The sequence below is a fragment of the Bos indicus genome, chromosome 5, assembly GCF_029378745.1.
Source record: "Bos indicus isolate NIAB-ARS_2022 breed Sahiwal x Tharparkar chromosome 5, NIAB-ARS_B.indTharparkar_mat_pri_1.0, whole genome shotgun sequence".
Lineage (NCBI taxonomy): Eukaryota > Metazoa > Chordata > Mammalia > Artiodactyla > Bovidae > Bos > Bos indicus.
Window position 1 is genome coordinate 39,349,299 of NC_091764.1, and position 27,547 is coordinate 39,376,845.

A 27,547-nucleotide genomic window follows, 5' to 3' on the forward strand; every position below is an offset into this window, starting at 1 on the left:
ACTCATACAACTCAACAGCAAAGACAACAACAATAAAACAACAGCAAAACCCTTATTAAAAATGGGGGTAGGTCTTCCCTGAATGTCCAGTGGTTAAGACTCTGTGCTTCCAGTGCAAGGAACTTGGGTTTGATTCCTGGTGGGGGAAGATTCCACATGCTGTTTGGTGTGGCCAAAAAAATAATAAGCGTAGAGGACTTGAATAGACATTTTCCTGAAGAAGAGATACAAATGGCCAACAGGTACATGAAAAGGTGCTCAACTTCACTAGTCATCAGGTAAATAAAAATCAAAACCACAATGAAATATCACTTCATTCCTGTTAGCATGACTGTTATCAAAAAGACAGATAATAAATGTGTTAGTGAGGATGCGGAGAAAAGGGAACCCTAGTGCACTGTCAATGGGAATGTAAATTGGTTAGCCACTATGAAAAACAATATGGAGTTGCCTTATAAAAATTTAAAAAAGAACAACCAATGATCCAGGAATCCTGTTTCTGGGAATATATCCAAAAGAAACAAAAATAAGATACCAAAGCAGTGTCAGCACCCCATGTTCATTGCACCTTTCTTTATTCACAATAGCTAAGACATGGAAACTATCTAAGTGTCCATAAATCCATATGAATAAATAAAATGTGATATATATCATACATACATATGATACACACAAAATATTATTCATCAATTAAAAGGAAACCCTGCCATTAGCAACTACTTTGATGGACCTTGAGGATATCAAACTAAGTGAAATAAGTCAGACAGATAAGACTTAAACTGTGTTCTCATTTATATTTGGAGTCTAAAAAAGCCAAACTCAAAACCAGAGTAGAATGGTGGTTGTCAGGGGCTGGGCATTGTGTGATATGAGAAGATGTTGGTCACAAGGTAAAAACTTCCAGCTATAAAATGAATAACTTCTAGAGATCTAACTTACAACATGCTGACTATTATTAACAGTATTGTATTATAGCATAAAAGTTGCTAAGGGAGTAGATCTTAAATGCTCTTACCACACATACAAAAATGGTAATCATGTGAGGGGATGGGTGCATTAATCAATCTTATTGTGGCAATCATTTTGCAATATATGCATTAATCAATCATCATGTTCTTTAATTTATACAATGTTATATATCCATTATATTTTAATTATATATATATTTGATTTAAATATATAAAAATATATTTCAATAATGATATTTAAATGTTTATTTTGGACTACAAATACATAGATCAGATTTACCATAATTCTTGGTTAATCTGTATTATACACGCAAGGTTCCCTGTTACCCATACTACTGAATAAGTTAGATTGTTTAATACATAGTGAATACTGATAGATGCACCATGTAACTGAACCAGAGCATCACTGATAGCTTGCATCTTAGGGAGGAAAGGCAGAACAATCATGCCAATACAAAACACATTCTCTTAACGATTCCAACAGTTTTTTCAGAGATGATAAATTGGTGGAAGAAAATCCAAACTATAATTATTTTCTAATTAAAATTTTTCTAAAGAGTAACACTGTATTTTAAAAAAGCCATTTATTTCTAGTGCTGCATCTGCCACTTTGAATTGGCAAATGTACATGAGTTAACGTTCTAAACCCTAAAGCCAGAGAAAATATGGAGAGGTGTACTGCCTGCTACAAATGGTACTATAGACCAGACTATTGTATAGTCTATACAGACCAGAACTACTCATAGAAAATTTGTACCCTTATGTGTATGTGTTTTCTTTATAAAAACTCATAAAGTGTGGGCTGATATGTTTGAAATATTAAAATATTCATAAAATTTTCAAGGATTTGACTATGCATTTGTCTCACATTGCTTAAGTGTATTTCAAGGAAAAAATAGATGCTGACAATTCATTCCCTAACCAACACTGATGGCCCCACAGATCTCACATGTGAGGATGCTATTATTGAAAAGGTAATAAGTCGCTTCTAGAGACAGATTTAGAACTGGAACCAGACTCCTAGTTTGAATTCCTTCCACTTGATTACATTGCTTCTAAAAGGAACATTAAAATCCTTTCTTTGTCCCTATGTAAACTTCTTTGAAAGCAGAAGTCATCTGAAAATATTATTTGATATGCAAATATTCACCTTAAACACAACCTTTCACAAACACTTTTCACTAATGCAAGAAAATCATCTGAATGTGCATCACTGAGCATCTTCAAACAAAAACTGAATATCAGCATTTTGATAAAATTCATACATGCAGTATAAGGAATCTTCATTTTATATCTAGATTCCTCTTCAAAGAAATGTTCCCTTGGTTACAGTGTTTAATAACCAATTTGGAAGGTTCAAGTTGCTTTTCATTGTTTTCTTAGGAAATTAGGTTTAGTGTTTTCATAATCAGTGAGGCAAAAGACAAATTTTCCTCATATTTGTTTTATGAAATTACATGACCAAATTAACAGCTCAACTAATTTCATTTCTTTCAGTAAAAAATTGAAAAGAATTACAGTAACTTTGATGACTATTTCCAACTTTGTGTCATTTTCTTTCTAGTCATTCATTAAGGAAGACTTTTTTTTTTTTTTAATAGAGACTCATGACTTAGGAAAATTGTTCAATTTAATAAGATCGGTATTCAAATTGGGAAATTCTGAGTCACCTCTGCTTGGAATATTAGGACAATATAGAATGGGATTACAAAGTCTCAGCCTCCACTAAGGTTCAACAAGTATAAAAACCAGGAAAACCATACAATGTACTGTGCAATAGGACATTTCTGAAAGTGGAAGAGGATGCCATTCATAACTAAATTGAACAGTAGTCATACATGCAGACAGTTTAGGGCAAACCAGGACATCTGATTATCCTAATAAATACTGAACCCTAGTCCATTCTTTACCTATGTAAATTAGCATGTCTATTTGCTAGGGTCCTCCAACTTATAAGTTTGGGGTAAAACATGCAGATTTTCTTTGTTAGAAAGGCAATCAGAAAAATCCAGATTTCCTTCTTTTACAACCTGGTACAAGTGTATGTTAACTGTTTATTCTAACAACCGGATTATTAGTTGAATTATTATGAGAAAAAAAAAAGACTTTCACAACTCTATTACAAAATTCTCTTCTTCTTTGCCTTCATTTTGTTGTTGATGTTTAGTTGCTAAGTGAAAGTTGCTCAGTCATGTCCGACTCTTTGCGACCCCATGGACTATACAGTCCATGGAATTCTCCAGGCTAGAATACTGGAGTGGGTAGCCTTTCCCTTCTCTATGCAATCTTCCTAACCCAGGGATCAAGCCCAGGTCTCCCACATTGCAGGTGGATTCTTTACCAGCTGAGCCACAAGGGAAGCCCATTTAGTTGCTAAGTCGTGTCCAACTCCATGGGCTGCATGAATTGGCTCAAACCCATGTCCACGGAGTCATACTATCCAACCATCTCATCCTCTGTTGCCCCCTTCTCCTCCTGCCCTCAATCTTTCCCAGCATCAGGGTCTTTTCCAATGAGTTGGCCCTTTGCATCAGGTGGCAAAATTATTGGAGCTTCAGCTGTAGCATCAGTCCGTCCATTGAATATTCAGGGTCAATTTCCTTTAGGATTGACTGGTTTGATCTTTCCTTCATTTATCCCTTTGAATTTGTATTCAGGCTCATAGAATAACACCAGCAGAAATGGTCAATACTTTGTTCACTCATCAAATGCTACTGGGTGGCCTTCATGAACCAGGGCATGTGCTAGACTTTCCAGGTGATATAAAGATAATTAGGAGTGGTCACTTCTATTAAATATAAAAATCATTTAGAATAAAAATATAAGTACAAAAATCACTATAGCCCAGGGAATCATGACAAAAATATTTATGGAATATCATAGGGGAGTTCATTGATGGGAAAGTGATAGTGAGAAAGGTGTTTCAGGAGTGAAAAAGCCCATAGTAAAGACACAAATAAAGAAAAGCACACTACTAGAGTCTGGAAAAATAGAGCAGTGACAGAGTACAAAGGATCTTCAATGCCACATAGGGTATCTTAGAGTTAATTCAAGGAACAGAGCCCTACAAGATGACAAACAGGGGAGTGAGCCAATAAGAAGCGCATTTAAGAAGGGCTGGTCTGGCAGTGGGGATTGGATGGACTACAGACTATAGACTGGCCCCAGGAGATCAAGAAGTAGCCTGGAGATAAAGGAATGTCTTAGGCAAAGGAGGAAGCAGTCATGATATAGGACATATAATCCTCAATATATGACAACTGGACGGTTTGGCTGCCATGATTAGGATTTAATATGATATAACTGATATGGTGAACTGAAGTGAAAATGGTAGTCTCATTACTAGATACCTTACTGAACCAACGCCTGTCTGGCAGAACAACATGTTATCTTAAATGTTCAAATTAATAAAAATATATTCACACTTCATCTAGATTAGTTTTCAATTCAATACAGTTCCCCAAAGAATGAACTTATTAACATGATTTTTAAATGGATGATTTTATTGCTCAAGAGGTAAGTGGTATGAAGTTATTTTAGATATTTTATTAATAATTCTAAAATGGAACTAACAAGTGGAAGGAAATAGATTGGTGAACTGTAAAGCACCCAGTCAATTAAAAAATTCTGAAGATTCTATATTTTCACACTGCACACTATTTTCTCTTTCCCTGATGTCTAACACAACATATGGATACTATATAGTCTGTTTATGAGTTATGTTTTATACCCAAACGCACTCCTGCTATCACTTTTTCAAACTTCATAGTACATTTCTCAGAGACTATACCTGTATGTAGGTCAGAAAGCAACAGTTAGAACTGGACATGGAACAACAGACTGGTTCCAAGTAGGAAAAGGAGTACGTCAAGGCTGTATCGGAGAAGGCAATGGCACCCCACTCCAGTACTCTTGCCTGGAAAATCCCATGGACGGAGGAGCCTGGTAGGCAGCAGTCCACGAGGTTGCTAGGAGTCGGACATGACTGAGCGACTTCACTTTCACTTTTCACTTTCATGCATTGGAGAAGGCAATGGCACCCCACTCCTGTATTCTTGCCTGGAGAATCCCAGGGACAGAGGAGCCTAGTGGGCTGCCATCTATGGGGTCGCACAGAGTCAGACACGACTGAAGCGACTTAGCAGCAGCAGCAGCAGCAAGACTGTATTTTGTCACCCTGCTTATTTAACTTATATGCAGAGTACATCATGAGAAATGCTGGGCTGGAGGAAGCACAAGCTGGAATCAAGATTGCCGGGAGAAATATCAATAACCTCAGATATGCAGAAGACACCACTCTTATGGCAGAAAGTGAAGAAGAAATAAACAGCCTCTTGATGAAAGTGAAAGAGGAGAGTGAAAAAGTTAGCTTAAAACTCAACATTAAGAAAACTAAGATCATGGCATCTGGTCCCATCATTTCATGGCAAATAGATGGAGAAACAGTGGAAACAGTGGCTAAGTTTATCTTGGGGGGCTCCAAATCACTGCAGATGGTGATTGCAGCCATGAAATTAAAAGACGCTTACTCCTTGGAAGGAAAGTTATGACCAACCTAGATAGCATATTAAAAAGCAGAGACATTACTTTGTCAACAAAGATCCGTCTAGTCAAGGCTATGGTTTTTCCAGTGGTCATGTATGGATATGAGTTTGACTATAAGGAAAGCTGAGCACTGAAGAATTGATGTTTTTGAACTGTGGTGTTGGATAAGACTCTTGAGAGTCCCTTGGACTGCAAGGAGATCCAACCAGTCCATTCTAAAGGAGACCAGTCCTGTTCATTGGAAGGACGGATGTTGAAGCTGAAACTTCAATACTTGGCCACCTGCTGTGAAGAGCTGACTCATTGGAAAAGACTGATGCTGGGAAAGATTGAGGGCAGGAGGAGAAGGGGACGACAGAGAATGAGATGGTTGGATGGCATCACCAGCTCGATGGACATGGGTTTGGGTGCACTCTGGGAGTTGGTGATAGACAGGGAGGCCTGGTGTGCTGCGGTTTATGGGGTCACAAGGAGTTGGACATGACTGAGTGACTGAACTGACTGTAAGAGTCAGAGTTGTTTACTTGGGGAGGCTCTCAGTTCTCTGTCCACTGTGGAGTTTTACAAGCTTGCTTAACTATCCCTTGTTGAAGAACTTACAAACTGGATATAGGAGTGGATTAGAGAACATGTCAAATATGAGATTCTATGAATTTATAATATTATGACTAGAAAAATTAATTTTAATGGAGTCAAAAATCTATTTCATTACATAGTTCTTTTTGTTTCTCCATGTTTTAGCCCTTTCCTTAGAAAGGTTTAACTGAAACAAAAATGGCACTAGGATTAGAACCCCTAACATAAAGAACAAATACCTTTATAATAGCCAAGATATGAAAACAAACTATGTATCAATAGATGAACAGATAAAGAAGGTGTAGTATACATATATATATATATATGCACATATATATGTATGTGCATAAAATGAACTATCATTCAGCCATGAGAAAGATGGAAATTCTTTCATTTGTGACATAGATAGATTTTGGTATTATGCTAAGTTAAATTAATTAGATAGAGAAAAATAAATATGCATGGTATCACTCATGTGGAATCGAAACAAAACAAAATAAAGTCAAACACAGAAATGGGGTGTAGAAAAAATGGTTGCCAGGGGCTAGGGGGTGAGGTAAATAGGGAGAGCTCAGTAAAACAGAACAAACTTGAAAAAAGAACAAATACCTATTAAAAAGGGAGAGGATATCTGTCATAACTTCATGGTGGTCTCAAGCTCCTTTCCAATTCCCTTGTACAAAAGGTGGAAAGGGACTGCACTGCTCAAAGTTTGGTTCATGGAGACAGCAGTAAGAACCCTCATATATTCCTTCATCAAATACTGAGTACCAGATTTGAGACAGGTGATAGGATGCAATGATGAACAGGCAGAGAAGGCTTCTGCCCTCACAGACTAGAAAGGAGACATATAGCTCTTACGTATGCACACTAGGGACATTTTTCTGAAAGCTGGCTCACAAATCATGAATCTGCCCAAAAAGATATGATTAAAATCTCACTAATGCTTATTCTCTTGTTAGCTATTTTTTTGAATGAACATGTCTTTGATTCAAAATTCTCTTTTCTTTAACTATGTGAGAGAGATTATATACTTAAATTCTCACAAATATTCTGCACATATTCACAGGGATCCAGACCTGGGAAATAAATTTTGCAAAATGACACTTCTCAGCAGAGCACAAGGGTTTACTTACGCTTTGCATAAGAATTGCTAAGAGGTAGCTAATTAATATGCTTAATGCTCTTTCTTGTTTATAGCCCAAGTTGGATTTTCAGTTAACATTATATAGAACTCTGACATGTACTTGTCTTTCTCTCTTTACCATCTGTCCAAGCAAATTTCTAAACGCCCTTTCACAGTGATGACAATGTACAGACAAGGGCAACTCTATGAGTACTTAGGCTGTTGGATGTTTCTTCAGCTTATTTTAGGCCAAGGAATAACAACAATTTCAAGTAGCATTTCTAAGTGATGAAAATCACCAGGCTTAGAAATGTTGCTAAAATTACTTGCTTGTTGTGTCTAACATGATATTTTATACTATCAAAATGCTGCACTTATTAATTTTCTGACTTTCCGCTCTCAACATCGAATTTTGAGAGTTGATTGCAAATGCTGCAGAAAATTCAACATCTTCTCTGCCCTCCTGCAACAGCAAACATATCTCTATTAAGAGTTGGACAAAAGAGCTCTATATTTCTCAAAGCCTTTCCCTTTAAATTATTTCTGGTAGAGGCTGGATGTGAGATCTGCCTGTGACTTGCTAAAGGCTATTTATGATTTATTTCAACCTTTAGCTGGCTCTATGAAAGAAAAAAATGAACAAAGTTGAAAATACAGAAAAAGAGTGCTTAATCCTCAGTGTTATTTCAGTGAAAGTCAGGACCCTGACTCTTATGAAGGCTGTATTGTGTAAATTTTTATGTTTTTATTTTTTCCCTCAAAGTTAAAATTAAAATCCTTTATCATTTTTAATTAGAAAACAGTGCTATTGTTTTTGAAAAAAGATCAAATTTCAAGCTGTGAGTCTTTTAATAAAGACTGGTCTGCTGAGATTTTTCTGAAGCACTGAGGGGAAATGTAAAACCCAGTCAAATAATTTTCCTGGGGAAAGTGGTGATAGGTCATGGTGAGATATGGGTGTCATTAAAATTTCATAGAGGTCCCTACCCCACCAGAGTCACCATAGCATTGACATACTGACTACAGTATCTCCAAAGACGTGCTTGCTGTCTATCATGGCTCTGAGGGGAGCAGTTACCATCTTTCTATAGAGTAATCTGCGTGTTAGAGAGTCCCTAAATGTGTATTTATAGAGATATTCAGGTCTGTTTTGGTCTATTGGGTCAAAAATTCCCACACTAAAAGTCCCTAAATATGTATCCACAAGATAGATCAGCTTTGGTTCACTGAGTCGATAGTAAGTAGGCCTTTTAAAAAGATGCCTAAATATTAATAATTGCATAGTTTGCTTTCAGCAAGTTCAGAAATGCAGTTCTGTACACTTTGTCTTTTAAGAGTAGATTTATTATGCTAGTTTCAGTGGATGCCAGAAGCTGTGTTTCACTCTGGCCTATGATATTTTGCTTTTAGAAAGTCAGAAGAAGAAAGCCCCCCAGAGCACAGACTATTAAAGCTAGAAGATAAGATGTGGAAGCACGGACACAGGCAGAGCCTCAGGGCAGGGTGAATGCTGCCTTCCAGACCGTATCTTACCACCGCCTCTGTCATCAGCCAGGTCCCATTCCCCCTTTTTCCTCTCACTGGTAGGCTGGAGACTACTTGCCCACCTTCAAGCTCATTCCAGCATCAGAGGGATCCTGTGAGGACTGCAGAACCCGGCCAGGCTCTCCTTCAGCAACTTTGCATCTCATTGTAAAAGCCAAAGGTCCCTCAAGATATGCCCCTACTCATTCTGAGTTTGCCTCATACTGCTGCCTGTCTATCCCCTTTGCCCGGTCCCCAGAGCACACTGGCCTCTGCTGTACCTGGGCACATCCAGGAGTGGTCCTGCTTTTGGCCCTTCGTATCCATGCTTGCCCTCTGTTCTATCTGGAAAGCTGCTCTCTCAGAATCCACATGGCTAGTTCTCTTCAGGTCTCTTAAGAGAGCAGCCCTCCCTGACCACCTGTATGAGACAGCAACACCTCATCCCCAAACCATGCATTTCCTTCCTCTGTTACCCAAACTGCTTGTTCTCCACGAGGACTTAATCACCATCTGATATAATGCATCTTCACTTGTTTTCTGCCCATCTCTGTCCCCTAAAGGTTAAGCTCCACTGGAGTAAAAGCTTTATCAATCCTAAATAAAAACCTAGATAAAAACCTGGCATCTTTTTTAACTGCTCATTAAATATTTATGGTACAACTGAACAAAAACAGATGAAAAGGAGTCATATCTCTACTTTCCCAATTGCCTATCAATGTGTTTTCATTTTTAAGCTGAAGAGGAATGAGTATCTCTTTCTGAGATGAAGTCCTCTGTTTGACCATTAGACCTCAGGTTCCCATAATACTCTCTGAGTGGCATAAAACTGGTCCTTCTTGAAGGACCATGGCATTCTCTGCATCCCCCCAACTTCTGGGTTATTAACAGAGTTTCTGGAGAAGCTGGGATCATCTGAGCTAGTCACAGAAACACTGGACCAGTCTGCTTCTAAGTGTAATAGCATGTAAAGGCAGCATTTCTAAATCTCCCCCCACTTAATGTGGTGAGCACAGTCAGTTCTGGTGATAGCAGTGGGCTCACTAGGTCTCACAGTCCCATCTGACGCAATCAAGAGGGATGGTGTGTGACACTCTGCCATGTTAGTGTAACACACTGTGAGGTATAGAGTAGAATCACTCTCTTCTAAAGTTGGTCCATTATCCTTGGGTCTTCCCCAGTGCCTCCACTCCCCCATTAGCCATGCAGATATTCTCAACTGTACCCTTCCTCCTGACCGAAGCCTGTCACAGTAACTTATTCCTTATTTAAATTTCACTGGAACATTCTTTATTTCAATAACTCAGAAAGGTGCCTTTGGCAAGAGAATCACAGCTGACAGCCAAGTAATGACTAGGATTCTGTGATTAGTTCAGATTACAGGCTACAGAAGACCTGTCTGAGCATTTACCACTGTCATCACACCGATGCTGGCCTCTATTAGGGGTTGACATTGGTTGGAAAAGAGGATGTGGTTCAGCTAGAGTAAGCACTAGAGAATCTGACTGTATTGTAATAGTCAATGACATGCTAATTATTGAAAATAATTTTTACTGTGACTCTGCTTAGCCTAAGCAAGTCTCTCTCCCATACCCTTCCCTAGTACACAGATGTATTTTATTTATTTATTTATTTTTAATTTTATTTTTAAACTTTACATAATTGTATTAGTTTTGCCAAATATCAGATGTATTTTAATAAAGTTTTAAGGCACAAACTAAATAAAAAGTTGAAGTGATCTAGATAATTCCATCCCCCAAACCCAAAGCAATTAATTAACTGAAAGAAAGACATCATTTAATCTTGAATTATTTGGATAAGTGACTCAACTTTGTAATTTATTTTGCATGAATAGGCAAAACTTAATGGATATTTCAGTGTATATCAGTACTTGAGGATTTATAAAACTTTTCAATCAAATTAATGGAGAGGGGGGATAAGTAATTAATGTGAACAAAAATGACAAAACCATTTATTCAGATATTGGGTATCATTGCACACTCTTCCAAATTCTGGCTGAAAAGAAATAATGATTTCTGTAATCCCCAGCAATGACTTTTGGAGGGAGCTTTCAAATAAATGTCTATTTGCTTTAGGTGAGCTTCACTGAATTGGCCTTATTTAATTTCAGATCCTCCTAAGGGAAGAGATTTCAGGATTTCCTGGTTGTAAAATGGAAGAGAACATTTTGCTGAACTTGTATGACATCATCTAAAGCATTAAAAGGGCAGATAATCATGACTTCTTTGCTGTTTACCAAAGCTTCTTTATGCCCTCAATCTACTTTATTTCCAAATGTCAGAGTACTCTGAAACCTTTCAAAGATTCATGGACTGCAGAAACTGAGGAAATATTAGGATGAATCCTTTAACTTTTGTGCAAACTTTTAAGTAATTAATAGACAGGTTTTGGAAATTATTTCATATCATAGTACACACACTCTAACATGTACTATGTAAAGGTTAAACATGGTTTAACAACAAAGGACATGAGGTCATCTCTCTTTCTAGAAAGTCAGGGAAAATATTCTTTAAAGTACTTGAGTCATAAATAAAAAGAATATTGAGTTTTTGAAGTGAAGTTGTTCAGTCATGTCTGACTCTTTGCGACGCCATGGACTGTAGCCTACCAGGCTCCTCTGTCCATGGGATTTTCCAGGCAAGAGTACTGGAGTGGAGTGCCATTTCCTTCTCCAGGGGATCTTCCTGACTCAGGGATCGAACCCAGGTCTCCCACTTTGTAGACAGACACTTTACCGTCTGAGCCAATAGGGAAGTCATAAATAAAAAGAATATTGAGTTTGTGAAGGGGAATACAAATAATATAAAATTTAGTTTATCAATTAAAATAAAAGTACTACAGAATGAATAAAAATAGTAAACATAGTCTTGGTTTTAAATATAATTTCCTTTCCAAACTCTACTTGAAATTCTCTTATATTACAAAAAGAAGAAAAAAAATGTAGCTTCCATAATACTATTTATACAAAGCAACAAAAATGTGAGCAAATTATTTTCAGGTTTATATTATCAAAATGTTTTCCAATACACATAAAATACTAGACACCAAATAGCTGAAACAAATATTTAAAAGCTCTTAGCTTAGATATATAATAGATAAAATATGTCTCATAGTAATAAATTAATTTTTTCTTTGTTATGCAAAACCCCTCAACCATAACTTCATGGAAAAGTGTAAAGTGGTGTGAAAATGATCTTACCTCATATTCAAAGTCCTCTGTTCTGTCTGGATCAGCAGGCAAGCTGGAAAGATACTCATTGTCCTCATAAAATTCATGCTCCATCGGATGGAGAGAATGGCAGCTGTGGGGAATGTAGCAATATGATAGAAATGGATCAAAAGGGTTGTTCTCAAGATTAAAAAAAGACATTAGAATTTCACTTTAGTTTTCTCTGCTCACCAATAAGACCTATAGTGATCTAGCCTTTAAATGAACTACAGCTCAGAAAGAACAATTGCTTTTCTTTCTCCCTTTATATGAAATCCATCAATTTGATTTTCTGAGAGAATACCAAGATAATGGCTCATTGTCAGAGCTTCATTTTGTGAAGGGGCAGATGTGCCCTCTATCCTGGCAATGGTGCCATATTGATATTCTGGCTGCCTTCCATTCCATCCAGTGGACTTGATACATAGATGGGTGTGTGGCTTTTGAGACTGCAGTCTGCCCAAAGGTGGGTATTTTGTAATAAAGTACTACCAATTTCATAATTACAGCCTCAAACTGTTTCTTAAATGTGATTTTAAAAGCTCATACAGTCAGTCTTCTGAATGCATGGGTTCTGTATTTTTTTTCAATTAACCATGGATCAAAAAATCAAGTCTGAAGTTAGTTGAATCCTTAAATGCAGAATCCACAGATGTGGGAGTGAAGTGGGGATTGTATTTTTCAGTCTGTAAATTGTACTCACATTGCCTCCATTTCTTGAGACTTTCTTCCTCATTCTCCCTCATAACCCACATACACAAACACTAAAGAATGTTCACGGTGATAACTCACTGGAAACCCCTATAAACCATAGAGTTTCATAATCCTTTTAGAAAACATCTTGGGACAGAGAACTGATAAAGTAAAGGAAATGAAGGGGTTCCAGGACACTGTATGACTTTTATGTATCCATTAACTTTTGGGAAATGTTTTAAATAATTCATAGTAGTGCTTTCAAATTACTATATGCCATATGTATACATTATACAATATGAAGCTCTGTGTGTGTGTGTGTGTGTGTGTGTGTGTGGCTCAGTTGCTTGGTTGTGTCCTACTTTGTGTAACCGTTTGGACTGTTGCCCACCAGGCTCCTCTGCCCATGGAATTTTCTAGGCAAGAATACTGGAATGAGGTGTCACTTCCTCGCCCAAGGGATCTTCATGACCCAGGAATAGAGCCTACATCTTTTGCGTCTCCTGCACTGGCAGGTGTATTCTTTACCACTGGCACGACCTGGGAAGCCCAATGTGAAAGCTAAGCACAGTTTAGCAGCAAAGGGCATGAGGTTCTCTATGAGAATTTCAGTGAAAGAAGCCTATGTGAAATTAACCAAGGTGCCTTCAGGAAAGGTCTCTAAGTCCATTTTGAACATTAGGACAAAAATGAACTTTGTAGTATAAATTAGTCCCCTTATCTATTAATAGCTGAAAAGCCGGAAAGATCCATCCTGGTACCTCACAGGATCAGTGTAAATACTCTACCAGCCTCTTCTTACTGTTCTCTAATTTGGGCCCAAAGAACAAAAGCAGTGCAGGCAGCATCTTGCTTGCTGGTCTAAGAGCTTAAACCTGGACTGGTTTTGAGAAGCCCATTCCCACTGCTTAAACATCATAACCTGCTGTTTAGAGCAGCTGATGTGTTTTCCTGGTCCTTGAATTATTGAAAAAGGAGGCCTGCTGTGAAGGACACCTTCCTGATACTTGAGTAAGCATTTACTGAGTATCTACAAGATGCCAGGCCCTATGCCAATTGCTGGAAATTGGTTGGGCACAAAACCCAATTATTGTCCTATTAATTGGGTAGAGCAGCAAAGTGGGGATTTTAATACAGTGTGATAATTAAGGGGAAAATAGAGAAGCTATGAGAGCACCTACCAAGGGGTCAAATGCCTTAGGTTCAGAAGCCTGACCCTATCACTTCCTTTTGTGTGACCTTGACAAATTCCTTAACATTTTTTCCTCATCTGTGACATGGGCATGGTAATAATGTAATGTGCTCACTCAGGAGACTTTTATGAGGAATATTATCTAAAACATGTTAAGTTAGCTAGTAAATGTTAACCATTATTCATTCAAGAATGTATTTGTTGGATGGCTACTCTGCATCAGGCTGTACAAATAAATATTATTTGTTCTTTTGTTTGTCTGTTTTTCATTTCCCTTCTAGAATATAAGCTCCAGGAGGTAGTGGCTTTGTTTTTGTTACCAGTTTTCTGCCCAGGACTGAGTTCTAATGCCTGACACAAGGGGCTATTTAATAAGTAAGGGATACATGACTAGAATCATAGGTCAGACAGACAGAGGCCCTGCCCACCTAGAAACATAAGGCTTCAAGAAGTGGTGCACATGGTGCACATTAAAATTGCTTAGGGAGATTTCTGAAAAGTTCGAATGCCTATATTTTGGCCTGAGGTAGGACTGAGCCGGGCACTGCATTTATTCTGCTTTTCAAAGTTCCCAAGTGACTTTAATGCGCACATGTGAATCACTGAGATGGACTTAATAGAAGACACTAAAGGGCAGGCAGGTGTCATGACCAGGTCTACATTTTACTAAATGGAACATGGATTGCAACAGGCAATGAAAATGAAGCCAACAGAGAGTTCTGCTCTTATATAACAAGCTCTCAATCATTTTTGAATATTTGCTTAAAAACTCACAGAACAAAATGTGTGGGGCCAAACAGACTTCCAAAACGGCACAGGTAGGATTATTTGAGTAAAATAGCTGTAACAGCCTTTAACTCAGGTAAAAACTAGGAAGAAATATTCGTTTAATAGTTCTTTATTTTGTAGCTCTATATACTTCCTCTCAGACAGCCAGGACCTTTGGTTTACATCTCAATATATCGGGTAATTGCTTCCTGCAGAGAATTGCACCTTAATAAAGTGAATTTCCTAGCTTCTTCAAAGAAGAGGAAAAAAAAAAAAAAAAGAACGAGAGCAAGGCAACCCACAAAGGAGGACAGAGTGCCAACATGCTGCTTCTAGGTCTGTCTTAATAATGTTTTTGGCAACTTCAGTGAGAAAATCTATTTCCCTGACCTGTGCTTGTGAGCTGTGCGAGGTTTGTGATGACTGAAAATATGAAGATGAACTAATCAGAGCCAGACTTTCTCACTGCATCTCAGCAAGTAGGATTCCTGAGCTGAAACAATTATGTGGGTCAGGAAAGGGAGGAGCAAGACAACTGAGAACTAAATGTATGGAGACACAGTCACAGATATTTTCCAAACAGAACTGAGAGCTTGTCTCTGTAACTGTCAACTTGCTACGGTGCCTGATTCTTTCCAACATCTACTTTCAATGACAAATGACAACAGATAAGGCTCTAGTATAAAAGACAGAAAAATACCTGTCTGAGAGCAGAAATGGACAGATGTCGGGCACTGGAGGGGTGGGTGGCCTAAGTTTGGCCAGGGCCATTATATGTTCAAAGGTGATGTCCGTCTGAGTGCTGGCATTCATGAGTCGCACTTCTGGGGCTGTCCCATAGGCTGGTTTACTGAGAGGTGTTCGCCTTAGCACCTGGACCACGATAGGCTCCTTGGCATTTCGAAAAGCTTCCACTGCCTCTTCATGGGTAGCCTTTGAGAGATCCTTCCCATTGACCTGCAAAGATGAAAGGGCATTGCTCACCTCAGAGGAAAGAACAGAGAGACTGTCATGATAGATTAATAAAAGGCGGGCAGGGGAGGTTTAAACAAGCTCTGCTATGAATTTTGTGAAGGAATACTTAATCAGAAATTGACATTTACTGAACTATTCACCAACAGGAGAAAGTGATGGAAACTAGGAAAACAGTTATTTCTTATATCTTTACAAAGCACACCATCAGAATTATTAGTAAAGATTTCAAACCATAAGCCTCAAAACCATAAGCCTCAAACCATAAGCCTCAAAACATAAGCCTCAGAAAATGATTAAAATCTTTAGCTAGGTAGAAATGGTAAGTATATCTTTTTTAAAAAAATGATCTATCAATCTTTTGGTGGAATTTTCAATATTTAATTAGTCTTGTGGTTGTTTGGTCTCTAAGCCATGTCTGACTCTTGCAACCCCATGGACTGTAGCCTGCCAGGCTCTTCTGGCCATGGGATTTCCCAAGCAAAAATATTGGAGTGGGTTGCCATTTTCTTCTCCAGGATCGTCCAATCCAGGGATCGAACCCACATCTGTGGCGTTGGCAGGTGGATTCTTAACCACTGAGTCACCAGAGAGGCCCTTAATTAGTCATACTGACTTGCACTATAATTTCTGTCAGATTTATTTTATACTCATCATTTTTATCCAAGACCATGTTACTGCTCATGTGCATGTTATTCTAAGTCCTTGCCATTCACAGTATGGTTTGTGAACCAGCAGCATAAGAGATTAGAAATGCAGAATCCCTGGCCATTCCCCAGACCTGCTAAATGAGAACTGGCATTTTCACAAGATTCCTGCTGATTTACATGTACAAGAAAGGAGCACTGCTCTAAAACACCTCTGAGAGAGTATGCCATGTCCCTTTGCCTCCTCACCTGTATTCATCTATACCAATTTATGACTCTCCAATGTAGCCTGGACATAACAGAGGAAGAGGGGGTGTTTGCCCTTTCCTTCCATCACTACTTCTCATTTGGGCCAACCATTGGCATTTGGGGGATAAACATTTTTCTTTAAGTGACACTCTCTCATGCCTGCTTTTTAAGGGCCAGTGATATTTCCCCACCTTTGTGGTGCCCAAAACACCCACAGGCTTTTCTGATTACCCTCTTGAGAGGTAGTACAGAGACTGCTCTCAAATTGTCATCAATTTATTCCCCTAACTTGGGTTCTAATAACATAGCCTCTTAGTGGAAGTTGTGTTTTCATAAACAGCTATTGAATCCTAAAAGAAAGTCAAAACTCCCACCCAAATGAACCAATAATGTTGGCTTTTTCAAATAGGAAGAGATACTTTGAAGTACAGTACTGTGCTCAAAACCCCTGAAATTATACCATTTCTGGACAACTAAACCACTCATCTGCTGGTGAGGCTCTAATAGCTGCTGCTGCTGCTGCTGCTGCTTAGTCGCTTCAGTCGTATCCAACTCTATGCGACCCCATAGACAGCAGCCCACCAGGCTCCCCCGTCCCTGGGATTATCCAGGCAAGAATACTGGAGTGGGTTGCCATTTCCTTCTCTGATGCATGAAAGTGAAAAGTGAAAGTGAAGTCGCTCAGTCATGCCCGACTCTTAGCGACCCCATGGACTGCAGCCTACCAGGCTCCTCCGCCCATGGGAGTTTCCAGGCAAGAGTACTGGAGTGGGGTGCCGTCCAGTTCAGTTCAGTTCAGTTCAGTGCCATTGCTGCACCAGCAAATCTTTAGAGATCCCTGGAAGCCTTCAAAAGACACAAAGGGAATCACTGCAGCCAGCAAGAGATTGCTGACATTCAAATGAGCACACTTTCTCCAAGTAGAGAAAGAATATGTGCATGCTCAGAGCGAATGTGGGGTAAATGATACAGTGCTAGGTGGAAATTGTCATGTCATGTAGAGATAGGCTTAATGACCTGGATGAGCTAATTTACTCAATTGACCCTGAAAAAGTTAATGTGCCTTCAGAAATTGAGCAATTAAGTTTCCTCACCAGCACCATATGACCCAGTACAGTTCCTGAATAACTAGTAAGAAACTTCAGTTGGAGATTTGGGTGTTTACCTACCAATGTGCATAGTCATTAATTTTCTCCATGAAGTAGAACATTACCACTGACTTTTCACTGGTATAACTTTGGAATGGCTTGATGACTTTGGGCATATGGGGCAATATGAACACAGTACATCTACTAACTGGCACTCATTCTTTTAGCACTTTCAGATGACAGGCACTCTGGAGAGGACACTACTCCTGAAGACCTGTAGTCAGCAAGTGGTAAGAGAAGTTCCAGGGTGGAAAAGTACAAACTGAAATCTGGCTTTTTGTGTTGAAGACCATCATCCTCTGTCTCTTCTTATGGTCAGTGTTTACTAACTCCAGAATTATGGAAGATGATCCAGTGGTAGAGAGACTGTTCCGTCATAATCTACGTGATATGGAAGAATTGCCCTTTTATCCACATATTTCCTGCTTCATGGTGTCCCTTCAACTGAGTGAATATTCATTTGTGCAAAATTTCATACCTTTACCTCTCTGAAAAGAACTCTTGGTCATAATCTATTATCAGGTATTTAAAACCTACTGGAACAATGTCAATAATGCTATCTTTTCCTATAAGCATTGTATCTAGAGTAATTCCTAACAATGGCAGAATGAAAGTCTTCTTTTTGAAGGAACTTTAAACATTATCTGAAGGTAAAGGGAAAATAATTTGTGGCCATGGTTTCTTGCAGTCATACATGAAATCCTGCATGTGTGTGTGCTAAGTCATTTCAGTCATGTCCAACTCTTTGTGACTCTCTGGACCACAGCCTGCCGGGTTCCTCTGTCCATGGTATTCGCCAGGCAAGAATACTGGTGTGGGTTGCCATGCCCTCTTCCAGAGAATCTTCCTAACCCAGGGATCGAACCCTTATCCCTTCTGTCTTCTGCATTGACAGTAGGTTCTTTGCCACTAGCACCACCTGGGAAGCCCACATGCTGCTGCTGCTGCTGCTAAGTCGCTTCAGTCGTGTCCGACTCTGTGTGATGCTATAGACAGCAGCCCACCAGGCTCCCCCGTCCCTGGGATTTTCCAGGCAAAACACTGGAGTGGGTTGCCATTTCCTTCTCCAATGCATGCATGCATGCTAAGTTGCCTCAGTTGTGTCAGACTCTGTGCGACCCTATAGACAGCAGCTCACCAGGCTCCTCTGTCCACAGGATTCTCTAGGCAAGAATATTGGAGTGGGTTGCCATTTCCTTCTCCAGAGGAAGCCCACATGAAATCCTACTAATGCATAAATTGTATGTTATTAAATAGTGAAGAAATGCCATTATTCTATTTCTTCCCCAAGGTGGCTCAGTACCCTGCCTACAATCTTGTCTTGAGACTCCTTTGTTTCTTACTTGTCTTAGTGATCTTCAAAGAAATAATAATTTTAAAAAGTAAGTTCCTTAATGATAAAGATTATTTATCTTATGCTCCTATAAGTGAAGTAAGATCATTTTTGCTAAGTTCAGAAAAGTATAGAAAAATTGCAGAAACAAAAAATTACTGGAGAGTATTTTAGCCTGTGAAATTATTAGTTCTTATCATAATACTTAGTATATGCAGACAATATTAGCATTCATACAGCAAGATCAATAGCGATTGATTCTAAGACCTGTACATTCATTCATTTACAACCATGGCATTTATATGCAAAATTAATTTTTTGCTTTATGGACAATGAATACAATCTTAAAAAAGGACAGTCAATATAATCTCAAATATCTTACTTCCGTATTGGGAATGCTCTTTTCTTCTGGTTATCATGCAGCTGACCCCTATTTTCATAAGCTATTTAATATCTCTCAAAGTAAAGAAGTCTATGACCTTTAAAGGCTCAGTATACTGCCCCATGTGATCCCTTAGAAAATGTAAGCGCTGATGATACGAAATACTCTTTTTTTCACTTCACTTGAAGTTCATCAACATACTGTTAGCCTATCAAAAGGTCACCGTAAGTTATGCCTTTCAAAATAGAAAAAAAAGAAGAATTTAACTGGCATTTTCTGGCAGTTCCTTTACTCAGTTATCATTAGTTACAACTAGGGAGAATAATAATTTTGAAAGAATATCTGAAATTTTAATCCTGTAGAAAGTTTTGAAGTAAATTAACAAATAAATTAATAGCAAAACTGTATTTTCCATGTGGTTAGATACTAAACCAACAAGATATTTGGTATTTCATAGTACCATATCGTTATCCTTTTATTTATTTTCCATCATATTCTTTCCTTCCCTCCTTCCTTCCTTCTTCCTCTCTCTCTATCTCAATCTTGGTTTTGTATGGACAATATGTGTGAAATGAAATTGGAGAAGGAAAAGTCAGCTATTAATGGCATTCCAGTTAATACAGGTAGTTAAGAGTGCTGATCCAAACTGTTCTAGGTGCCTAATCAATGGAAAGAAGCAAGTGGTAGAAGTTGATTTTCAGGAAGAAAAACTGGGTGAAGAGTGTTGGGAGCAAAATTTATGGGAGGAAAGGTAATTTGAAAATTAAGATATACCCATGTATTACAGGGTGTGGGTTTGAAGAGTACATGCAGAAGGCTGATGATTTGATTTAAACATGGTGTAGAGAAAGAGACCTTTTTCTAAAGTGGTTGTTAATGAAATGAGTGAGAGGTTAGAGCGTCCTAATAAACATGAGAAGTATATGAGATAATTCCCTCTATTACTATATATATTACTCTATTACATCTGGCTTTTTGATAACTGTGGACAAAACTGATTTGTTTATAAAGCTACCTAGCAACTTAAGTAAAACTGAAAAGACTCATGTAATTGCTCTCTGATAAGAAGCTCACAGCCCCAGAGTGGAGCAACGGGACTCTGAAATGGTGATTAAGTCACCTGACTTGAGATAAATGAAAAACCAGGCACAATATTGATAAAGAAGATTATCAGAATTGGTAATAGCATAAAAGAGGAAAGGAAGATGCTAATGATAGAAGTTCTTAAAGAAACAGAGATGTGGTTATCCTTAAGAAGAAAAACAGATTTGGGATTGGAAGCAAGTGTAAAGAGGAGCCTTAATCATGCCAAACTTGGAACAGTTCTACCAAATGTTTAGCAACTAAAAGAAATCCTAACCATGGGAAATCCTTTCCAGAGAGGATCTTCCTCCTTCCTGCACTTACTTTATCAATTTAGTTGATACGTTGAAAATATATACACATTTTTACAGATATGAAAAAATAAATGTCTTGCTTCTAAAAAATTATTTTCCATTATATTGATACAGGGAAGTGAATAGGAGACAAGTAGTCACTTTTCAGCAAGCAATGCAAAAGAACTGAGAATCCATTTGTTGTGGCAGATGGGCTAATTAATCCATAAGCAACTTGTGAATGTTAAGTAAAAAATATAGCTTTTCATATGTAAACCAAATCACGCTATCATTTGGTGAAGCTTCTGTTTAACTAAAAATCAATCTACTCTTTTGGATAAACTGAAAAATCTGGGCCACTTGTCAACAACCTCCCCAGAGTGACTGGTGGCCTCAGCTTGTATGTGAGCTCTTCTGCTTTGATTATTCCTCCAAATCCAGCCACATGCACAATTTTCTTGAGTGTCAGAAAACAAACAGGCTTTTCTTTTTTCCAAAGCGCAAACAAGGGCATGAATGACAAAATCATCCTGGTGCGATTTCATTTCCAAGGTCAGCTGTTTGGGACAATGAGGGTTTCCAAACCTCTGTGCCTCTTACAGAAACTAAGGGCTTTTAAGTATCTCGACCTTTCATGAGATCATACATATAAGAATACTCAGTAGAAGAGGTGCAGAATACCAAAGATTATGTACAATTTCAAGTGAAGAATAAGCAAGCATAAAACACTTAAATACTGTTTTTTAATGTTTATAAAATTTATTTTTTCATTCATTCATTTATTTTCAGCATTATGCAGATACAGATAACAACATTATAAGATGTACACTACCATGTACATTGACATGTACATGGTAGTGATTTGATATATGTATGTATTGTGAAAGGATTCCAAATAACTAATTAACACATTTATCACTTCAATTAATTAATTATTTTTTTTTAGGTGAGAACATTTAAATTCTATTTGCTTAGCAAATTTCAATAATATAATACAGTGTTATCAACTACAGTCACTATTTTTACTTTAGATCCTCAGATCTGAGTGTTGTAATTCTGGTTGGGCATGACAGTTTACAAGAACTCTCACCCTCACGAATAACTATGAAATTAATTTTGATTAGAATCCCTATGTGATTGCTGATCAAATTCTCTGATAATTATGGGGGTGTTATAAAAACAGAGCCTAATAATATTTTATGTAAGAAAAAAGCAATATTTAAATTGCTGCTAAAATGTTTGGTATGAAAGGAATTTAAAATAATCCAAATTCATTAAAACACTTGGTATATACAATCTGTAAATCAGTTTTAAAGAATTTAAGCATATCGCCTTTTTCTAAACTTGGAATGTTTGATTCTAGATGGACATCTGTTATGTAAATTGAGGACAGCATAGCATAAGAAATATTTATAGCAAAAAGAACTCACAGAAAAGGAATTGTGCAACATGTTATGAAGAAAATCTTGTGAGATTGAATAAACTTAATTTTGAAACATTTAAAAAATATTGTCAATGAACAAAACATTGGTAGGCCTGTGATAATCATATTTTAGAAAGTGAGAAAGTAAAAAATGTTATGTTGCATCAAATCAAAAGTCTGTGTGGTTCAGTGTTCTTTTGACAGTGCTGTTGTCAGATTTGGGGAAGAGAATATGGTAATTATCACACAGGTGCTAATGAGCAGACTTATTCAGAAGTGATCCTGGGGCTCCTTCTGTCTTGCCTGGACTGCAGGGTGGTAGCTTCATTTTCCTGGTGTGTGAGGTCTTGCAGCTTCCCTTGAGCTCCAAAGGCTCCCCAGTGCTGGTTAGCTGGCTTTCCCAGAAAATGGAGATAACTGACTTCTAACTCAGACAGCCTAAATCTCCTGTGTTTTCCTCCTGACAACATGACCCTAAGAGAGCAACAGCAGGGTGGGGTCTTTCCACTAGAATACAGACCCACTGTATGTCCAAGAGTTCCAGGTCTCCGTGTGCTGCTGACCCCTGACTTGTATGTTTACCCAAAAGAGACTGTGTTGTGCTTTCTGTGCTATGCTTTGTTGCTCAGTCATGTCCGACTCTTTGCCACCCCATGGACAGCAGTCCACCAGGCTTCTCTGTCCTTGGGGATTCTCCAGGCAGGAATATTGGAGTGGGTTGCCATGCCCTCCTCCAGGGGATCTTCCCAACCCAGGGATCAAACCCAGGTTTCCTGCATTGCAGGTGAATTCTTTAGTGACTGAGCTACCAGGTAGTCAATAGAGACTATAGTCTAACCTCGGAGAAGGCAACGGCACCCCACTCCAGTAATCTTGCCTGGAAACTCCCATGGGCGGAGGAGCCTGGTAGGCTGCAGTCCATGGGGTCGCGCAGAGTCGGACACGACTGAGCGACTTCACTTTCACTTTTCACTTCCATGCATTGGAGAAGGAAATGGCAACCCACTCCAGTGTTCTTGCCTGGAGAATCCCAGGGATGGGGGAGCCTGGTGGGCTGCCATCTATGGGGTTGCACAGAGTCGGACACGACTGAAGTGACTTAGCAAATAGTCTAACCTAGAACTTGCAACAGTGCAGAATTTGCCCTATCAACCCTGTGTGACACACATTTACAACATAAAGAACTGAATTTATTCAAAATACTTCTACATGTAACATATGAATTGCAGACTCCCATTAACCCAAGGAGATATTTTAAGAGCCTAATAATATATTTAGTTAACTGATTGTGACACTGAGGTCAGTACTACAGGATGCTGTTTCCCAGCTCATTTCACAGTACATTTTGATGACAAAGTGTTCCCGAATGCAAGCAAGACTCATCTCCAACTTTTCTTATTAAGATGTTGTAGACCCAGGACTTCCCTAGTGGTGCACTGGATAGAATCCGCCTGCCAATGCAGGGGACCCAGATTCGATCCCTGGTCTGGGAATATCCCACATGCTGTGCAGCAACTCAAGCCCCTGCGCCACAACTACTGAGCTGATGCTCTAGAGATGGCGAGCAGCAACTACTGAAGCCTTTGCGCCTAGAGTCTGTGCTCCTCAACAAGAGAAGTCACCGCAATGAGAAGCTGGAGCACAGCAAGGAGGAATAGCACCTGCTTGCTACAACTTGAGAAAGCACTCACGCAGCATTTAAGATCCAGCACAACCAAACACAAATTTTAAAAAATGTTATAAACCCATTACTTAGGGATTTTTCAGAGCTCTTCTTGAACCAATTTATATTTTTGGTTATAGGAAATCTTGGGGATGCATTTTTAATAATTGCCTTTCCCCTATTATCTTTTCTCTGTCTTAATTTTTGTATTCCTTCTTTGTATTTTCTTTTTCTTTCTTTCTTTTCATTGCCACACTTTTCTTCCAGGCTTTCCCACTTGGCTGGGATTTAGCCAATTTAAACAGTGGTTATCTATGTAAATGATTCCAATTATTAAAGGAACAGGTTATGATAGTTTTGATTTTCACTGAGGGAAATAAAATATATGCACCATAGTTTTATTTCCCTCATTATAAATAAATTTATCTTCCCTCCCCTAATGAAAGAAATGGAAACTCCTCCTCTTTGGCACATGAGCTGGAGTTTCTTGGTTTGTCCCTGAGATCCATAGTGTACTCTCTTCTACCCAGCTCTGTATATGCTGGGGTGCTGCCAACTGTATTCCATGTCACTGGGCTCCCTTGCTTTATGTCTTTTACTTGCCTTAGCCAGTGGTAAGAGAACTAATGTTCTGTGTTTATCCAAGCCCTCCCTTCCTGGCTTTCAGGATGCCAGCTCTGGTCAGGGTTGGTTCACACCCTGGCTTACTTTCCTCCTTCAGGTCTGTGAGTAGTAAGGATTTCTTTTTCTATTGCTACTCCTTGTGTGCATTCCCTTAACTCTGCTCATACCTCTGTAAGTGTTCCTTCATTCAGCTTTCTTCAATGAAACTCTTTGAGTGTGCTCTCTGTTTCCTACTCATTAATATAACTAGGCATGAAACTCCTCTGATTTAAAAAAAAATAACAAAATAATGGTTAAAGTGGTGGGATGGGGAGGGAGATGGGAGGAAGTTTCAAAAGGGAGGGGATATATGTATACTTATGGCTGATTCATGTTGAGGTTTGACAGAAAACAGAAAAATTCTGTGATGCAATTATCTTCAATAGAAAATAAATTAATTAAAAAAAAGCTAAAACTTACCACCTTGGCCCACTATTGGTGATATTAATCTTTATGACTTGAGGGAGAGAGTGAGAGCACTCAAGAGATGGGGTGGGGAAGAGAGGAGAGACAGAGAATGAATCTAAAGCACATGTAAAATGTTAATGTTAAATATGTTAAATGTTTATTAAAAATGTTAAATAAAATTCTAGATGTATGGTATTTGAGAATTCCTTGTGCTATTCTTATAACTTTTTGATGAGTCTGAAATTATGTCAAAATAAAATGTCTCAAGATACTGTTATATTTGTTATTAGCTACAAATGTATTTATGCTATAATCATTTAGTTAGCAAATAATTATAAGCAATTGATGAATTATAAGGTCCCTACAGAGTGTTTCCGTATTTACATATATTTAAGAGGAACAAATTCTTAGTCTGAACTGAATGTCTTTTTTCTTGTGCACATATCTCACACACACACACACACACACACAGATCCCTACAGCAAAAAACACAGATTGCTATCACCAACTTTATCATTGTCATAACAATTCATCTATTGAGTATCACCTGAAATCCTGTTCTCCTCCAAGCTGAGCTATTTAAAAAGATAGATGACTGCCTTCTGGCTAATTGTAGGAGTTCTTTCATTACTATAAAGGACTTTTTATATCTCAAGTGACTCTATAAGCAGTGAATAATGACTTGAAGTCTTTGGAGAAGAGTCCACTGATGAAATAGTAGGATAACAACTGCTTATTGACCTTTTACTTCCTAAGATAATACTAAGCTGATGTAGTTGATTATTAATAAACCTATCCATTGAGTTTTGACACATCAGATCCAAATAAACTTAAAGAGAAATTCTGATGGAGACATAAAATTTCCTGCAGCAGGCCTAAGGGTATAAAGACAGAAGGCATACATAGGGCAAATGCTGTTAAAATGAACTCAAACTGTTTCATTGGGAACAAACTTCATTGTAATTAAATGACCCAGATTTTCTTTAAAAATTACCATAAACAGCATAAGCAACTAAGGATGCGGACAGAGCTATATATTTTTCATACTCACTGAACAAGCAGAAATGTGCTCTCAGCCCTTGGACAAGATCTCTTGGTACCATTTCCATGATGAGAATATATATGGATATTAAGAACATAACTTTGGGTCTCAGCCACACTAGCATAGTGTCATAGAAGTGTTAAAAATAACTTTCTGTTAAATCAAAGGAATACTAGTGTTATACATAGTAACTAATGAGGGACAAGATAGTGACTTATTTGTAATAGGACACTGATGACAACATCAAAGATGCTGAGTACCTCTTCACCAGAAGTCCACTGTCCCCGATCTACAAGCATATCAAAACATGCTTAGCTGTTTAAATGCTTCTGTGCAACAAATGCTGAACGACAAGAAGCTGCATGTTTTGTCTAGTACTATTGTTTAAGGGCCCCAAACGTGTTTGGCACGTACTTGACACTCAATAAATGTGTTAAATAAATTTTTATGTATTTATCAGTTTACATGTTAAAACAACCTGGAGAAGGAAATGGCAACCCACTCCAGTATTCTTGCCTGGAGAATCCCATGGACAGAGGAGACTGGCAGGCTACAGCCCATGGGGTCACAAGAATCAGACACAACTGAGTGACTAAACCACCACCACCATGTTAAAACAAATGTGATTGGGTTTGTCTCTAAAGTTACCTGTGATTATGTGCAAACTGCATGCCTTTCATTGCCACGCTCTATTGCGTAGCCCAGTTATCCATATTATTCCTTTTACTTAAGTCTCCATAAAAATGGATTTGAGTGGCAAAGAAAAGGCATTAATTGCTCTGCTCTAGAGCCCCGCCCACCATTCAGTGTTTTAGCAAAAAGAACAAGGATGTGGGAATCATTCAGGATTGGGGTCTATACACAGTTCTCAATATCAGTTGTGGGACTTTAAGTGATCTAAATTCTATGAGCCTCATTAATTCATCTGGAACAGGAGACAGTAACACCCACTCACAGAGCTATGGACAGGCTCAGATAAATAATACAGCTAAGGCAGCTGACATGCTATGATGTTGACTCATGCTTCCTTGATTCCCTCCTTTCCTTCCTGTGGAACTCTTGAGTGACAGAGACCAGGTGATTCTCTGGGGATACAAGAAAATACCTGTGCTTACAGTCCTGGCAGCAACAAAGACAATACCGGTTAGCACTAAGTGAGCATTCTTCACAATATGCCAGAAGCTGAGCCAAGCCCTTGGCCTCAATTAGCTCAGTCACATCCAAGAACAATTATATGAGGCAAGAATTTTATCCCCATTTGAAAGCTGTGGAAGCCGAGGATCAGAAGGCAAAAGGAAAAGCACCTGCTCTCACAGTCTGCTAGGGAAAAACAACAGCTACATCTGTAATTGTAAGCAAACTTGTAAAGAGCTGAAATAAAGGTGCTAGTATAGTTCTATGGAAGTATCAAGGGCCAACCATAGCTGGCAGTATTGTGATTTGACTCCAGGACTTGACATTTGAGGCGGTCTTAAAGATGTAGAGTTTCATTAGCAGCAAAGATGGGAGTAAAGAAGAGAATCCCAGGGCAAAGGGATAAAAGAGCAAGATTTCTGGGAACCAGTAGGAGATCTGGTGTAACAGAATACAGAGGGATTTGGGTAACTACAGAAAAAAGAG

General features: G+C 38.4%; 1 protein-coding gene across 2 annotated transcripts in view; it reads right to left on the reverse strand.

Annotated features, from left to right (window-relative positions):
* Positions 1 to 27,547, reverse strand: part of PDZRN4 (PDZ domain containing ring finger 4) — a 432,300-nt gene that overhangs the window by 62,319 nt on the left and 342,434 nt on the right. For both annotated transcript variants that reach the window (XM_070789261.1, XM_070789263.1), the window contains 2 exons: positions 15,322 to 15,578; positions 11,960 to 12,062 (listed from right to left, as the gene is read on the reverse strand). In XM_070789261.1, the coding sequence (XP_070645362.1) occupies positions 11,960 to 12,062; positions 15,322 to 15,578 (360 nt within the window). The remainder of the gene's footprint in view (positions 1 to 11,959; positions 12,063 to 15,321; positions 15,579 to 27,547) is intronic.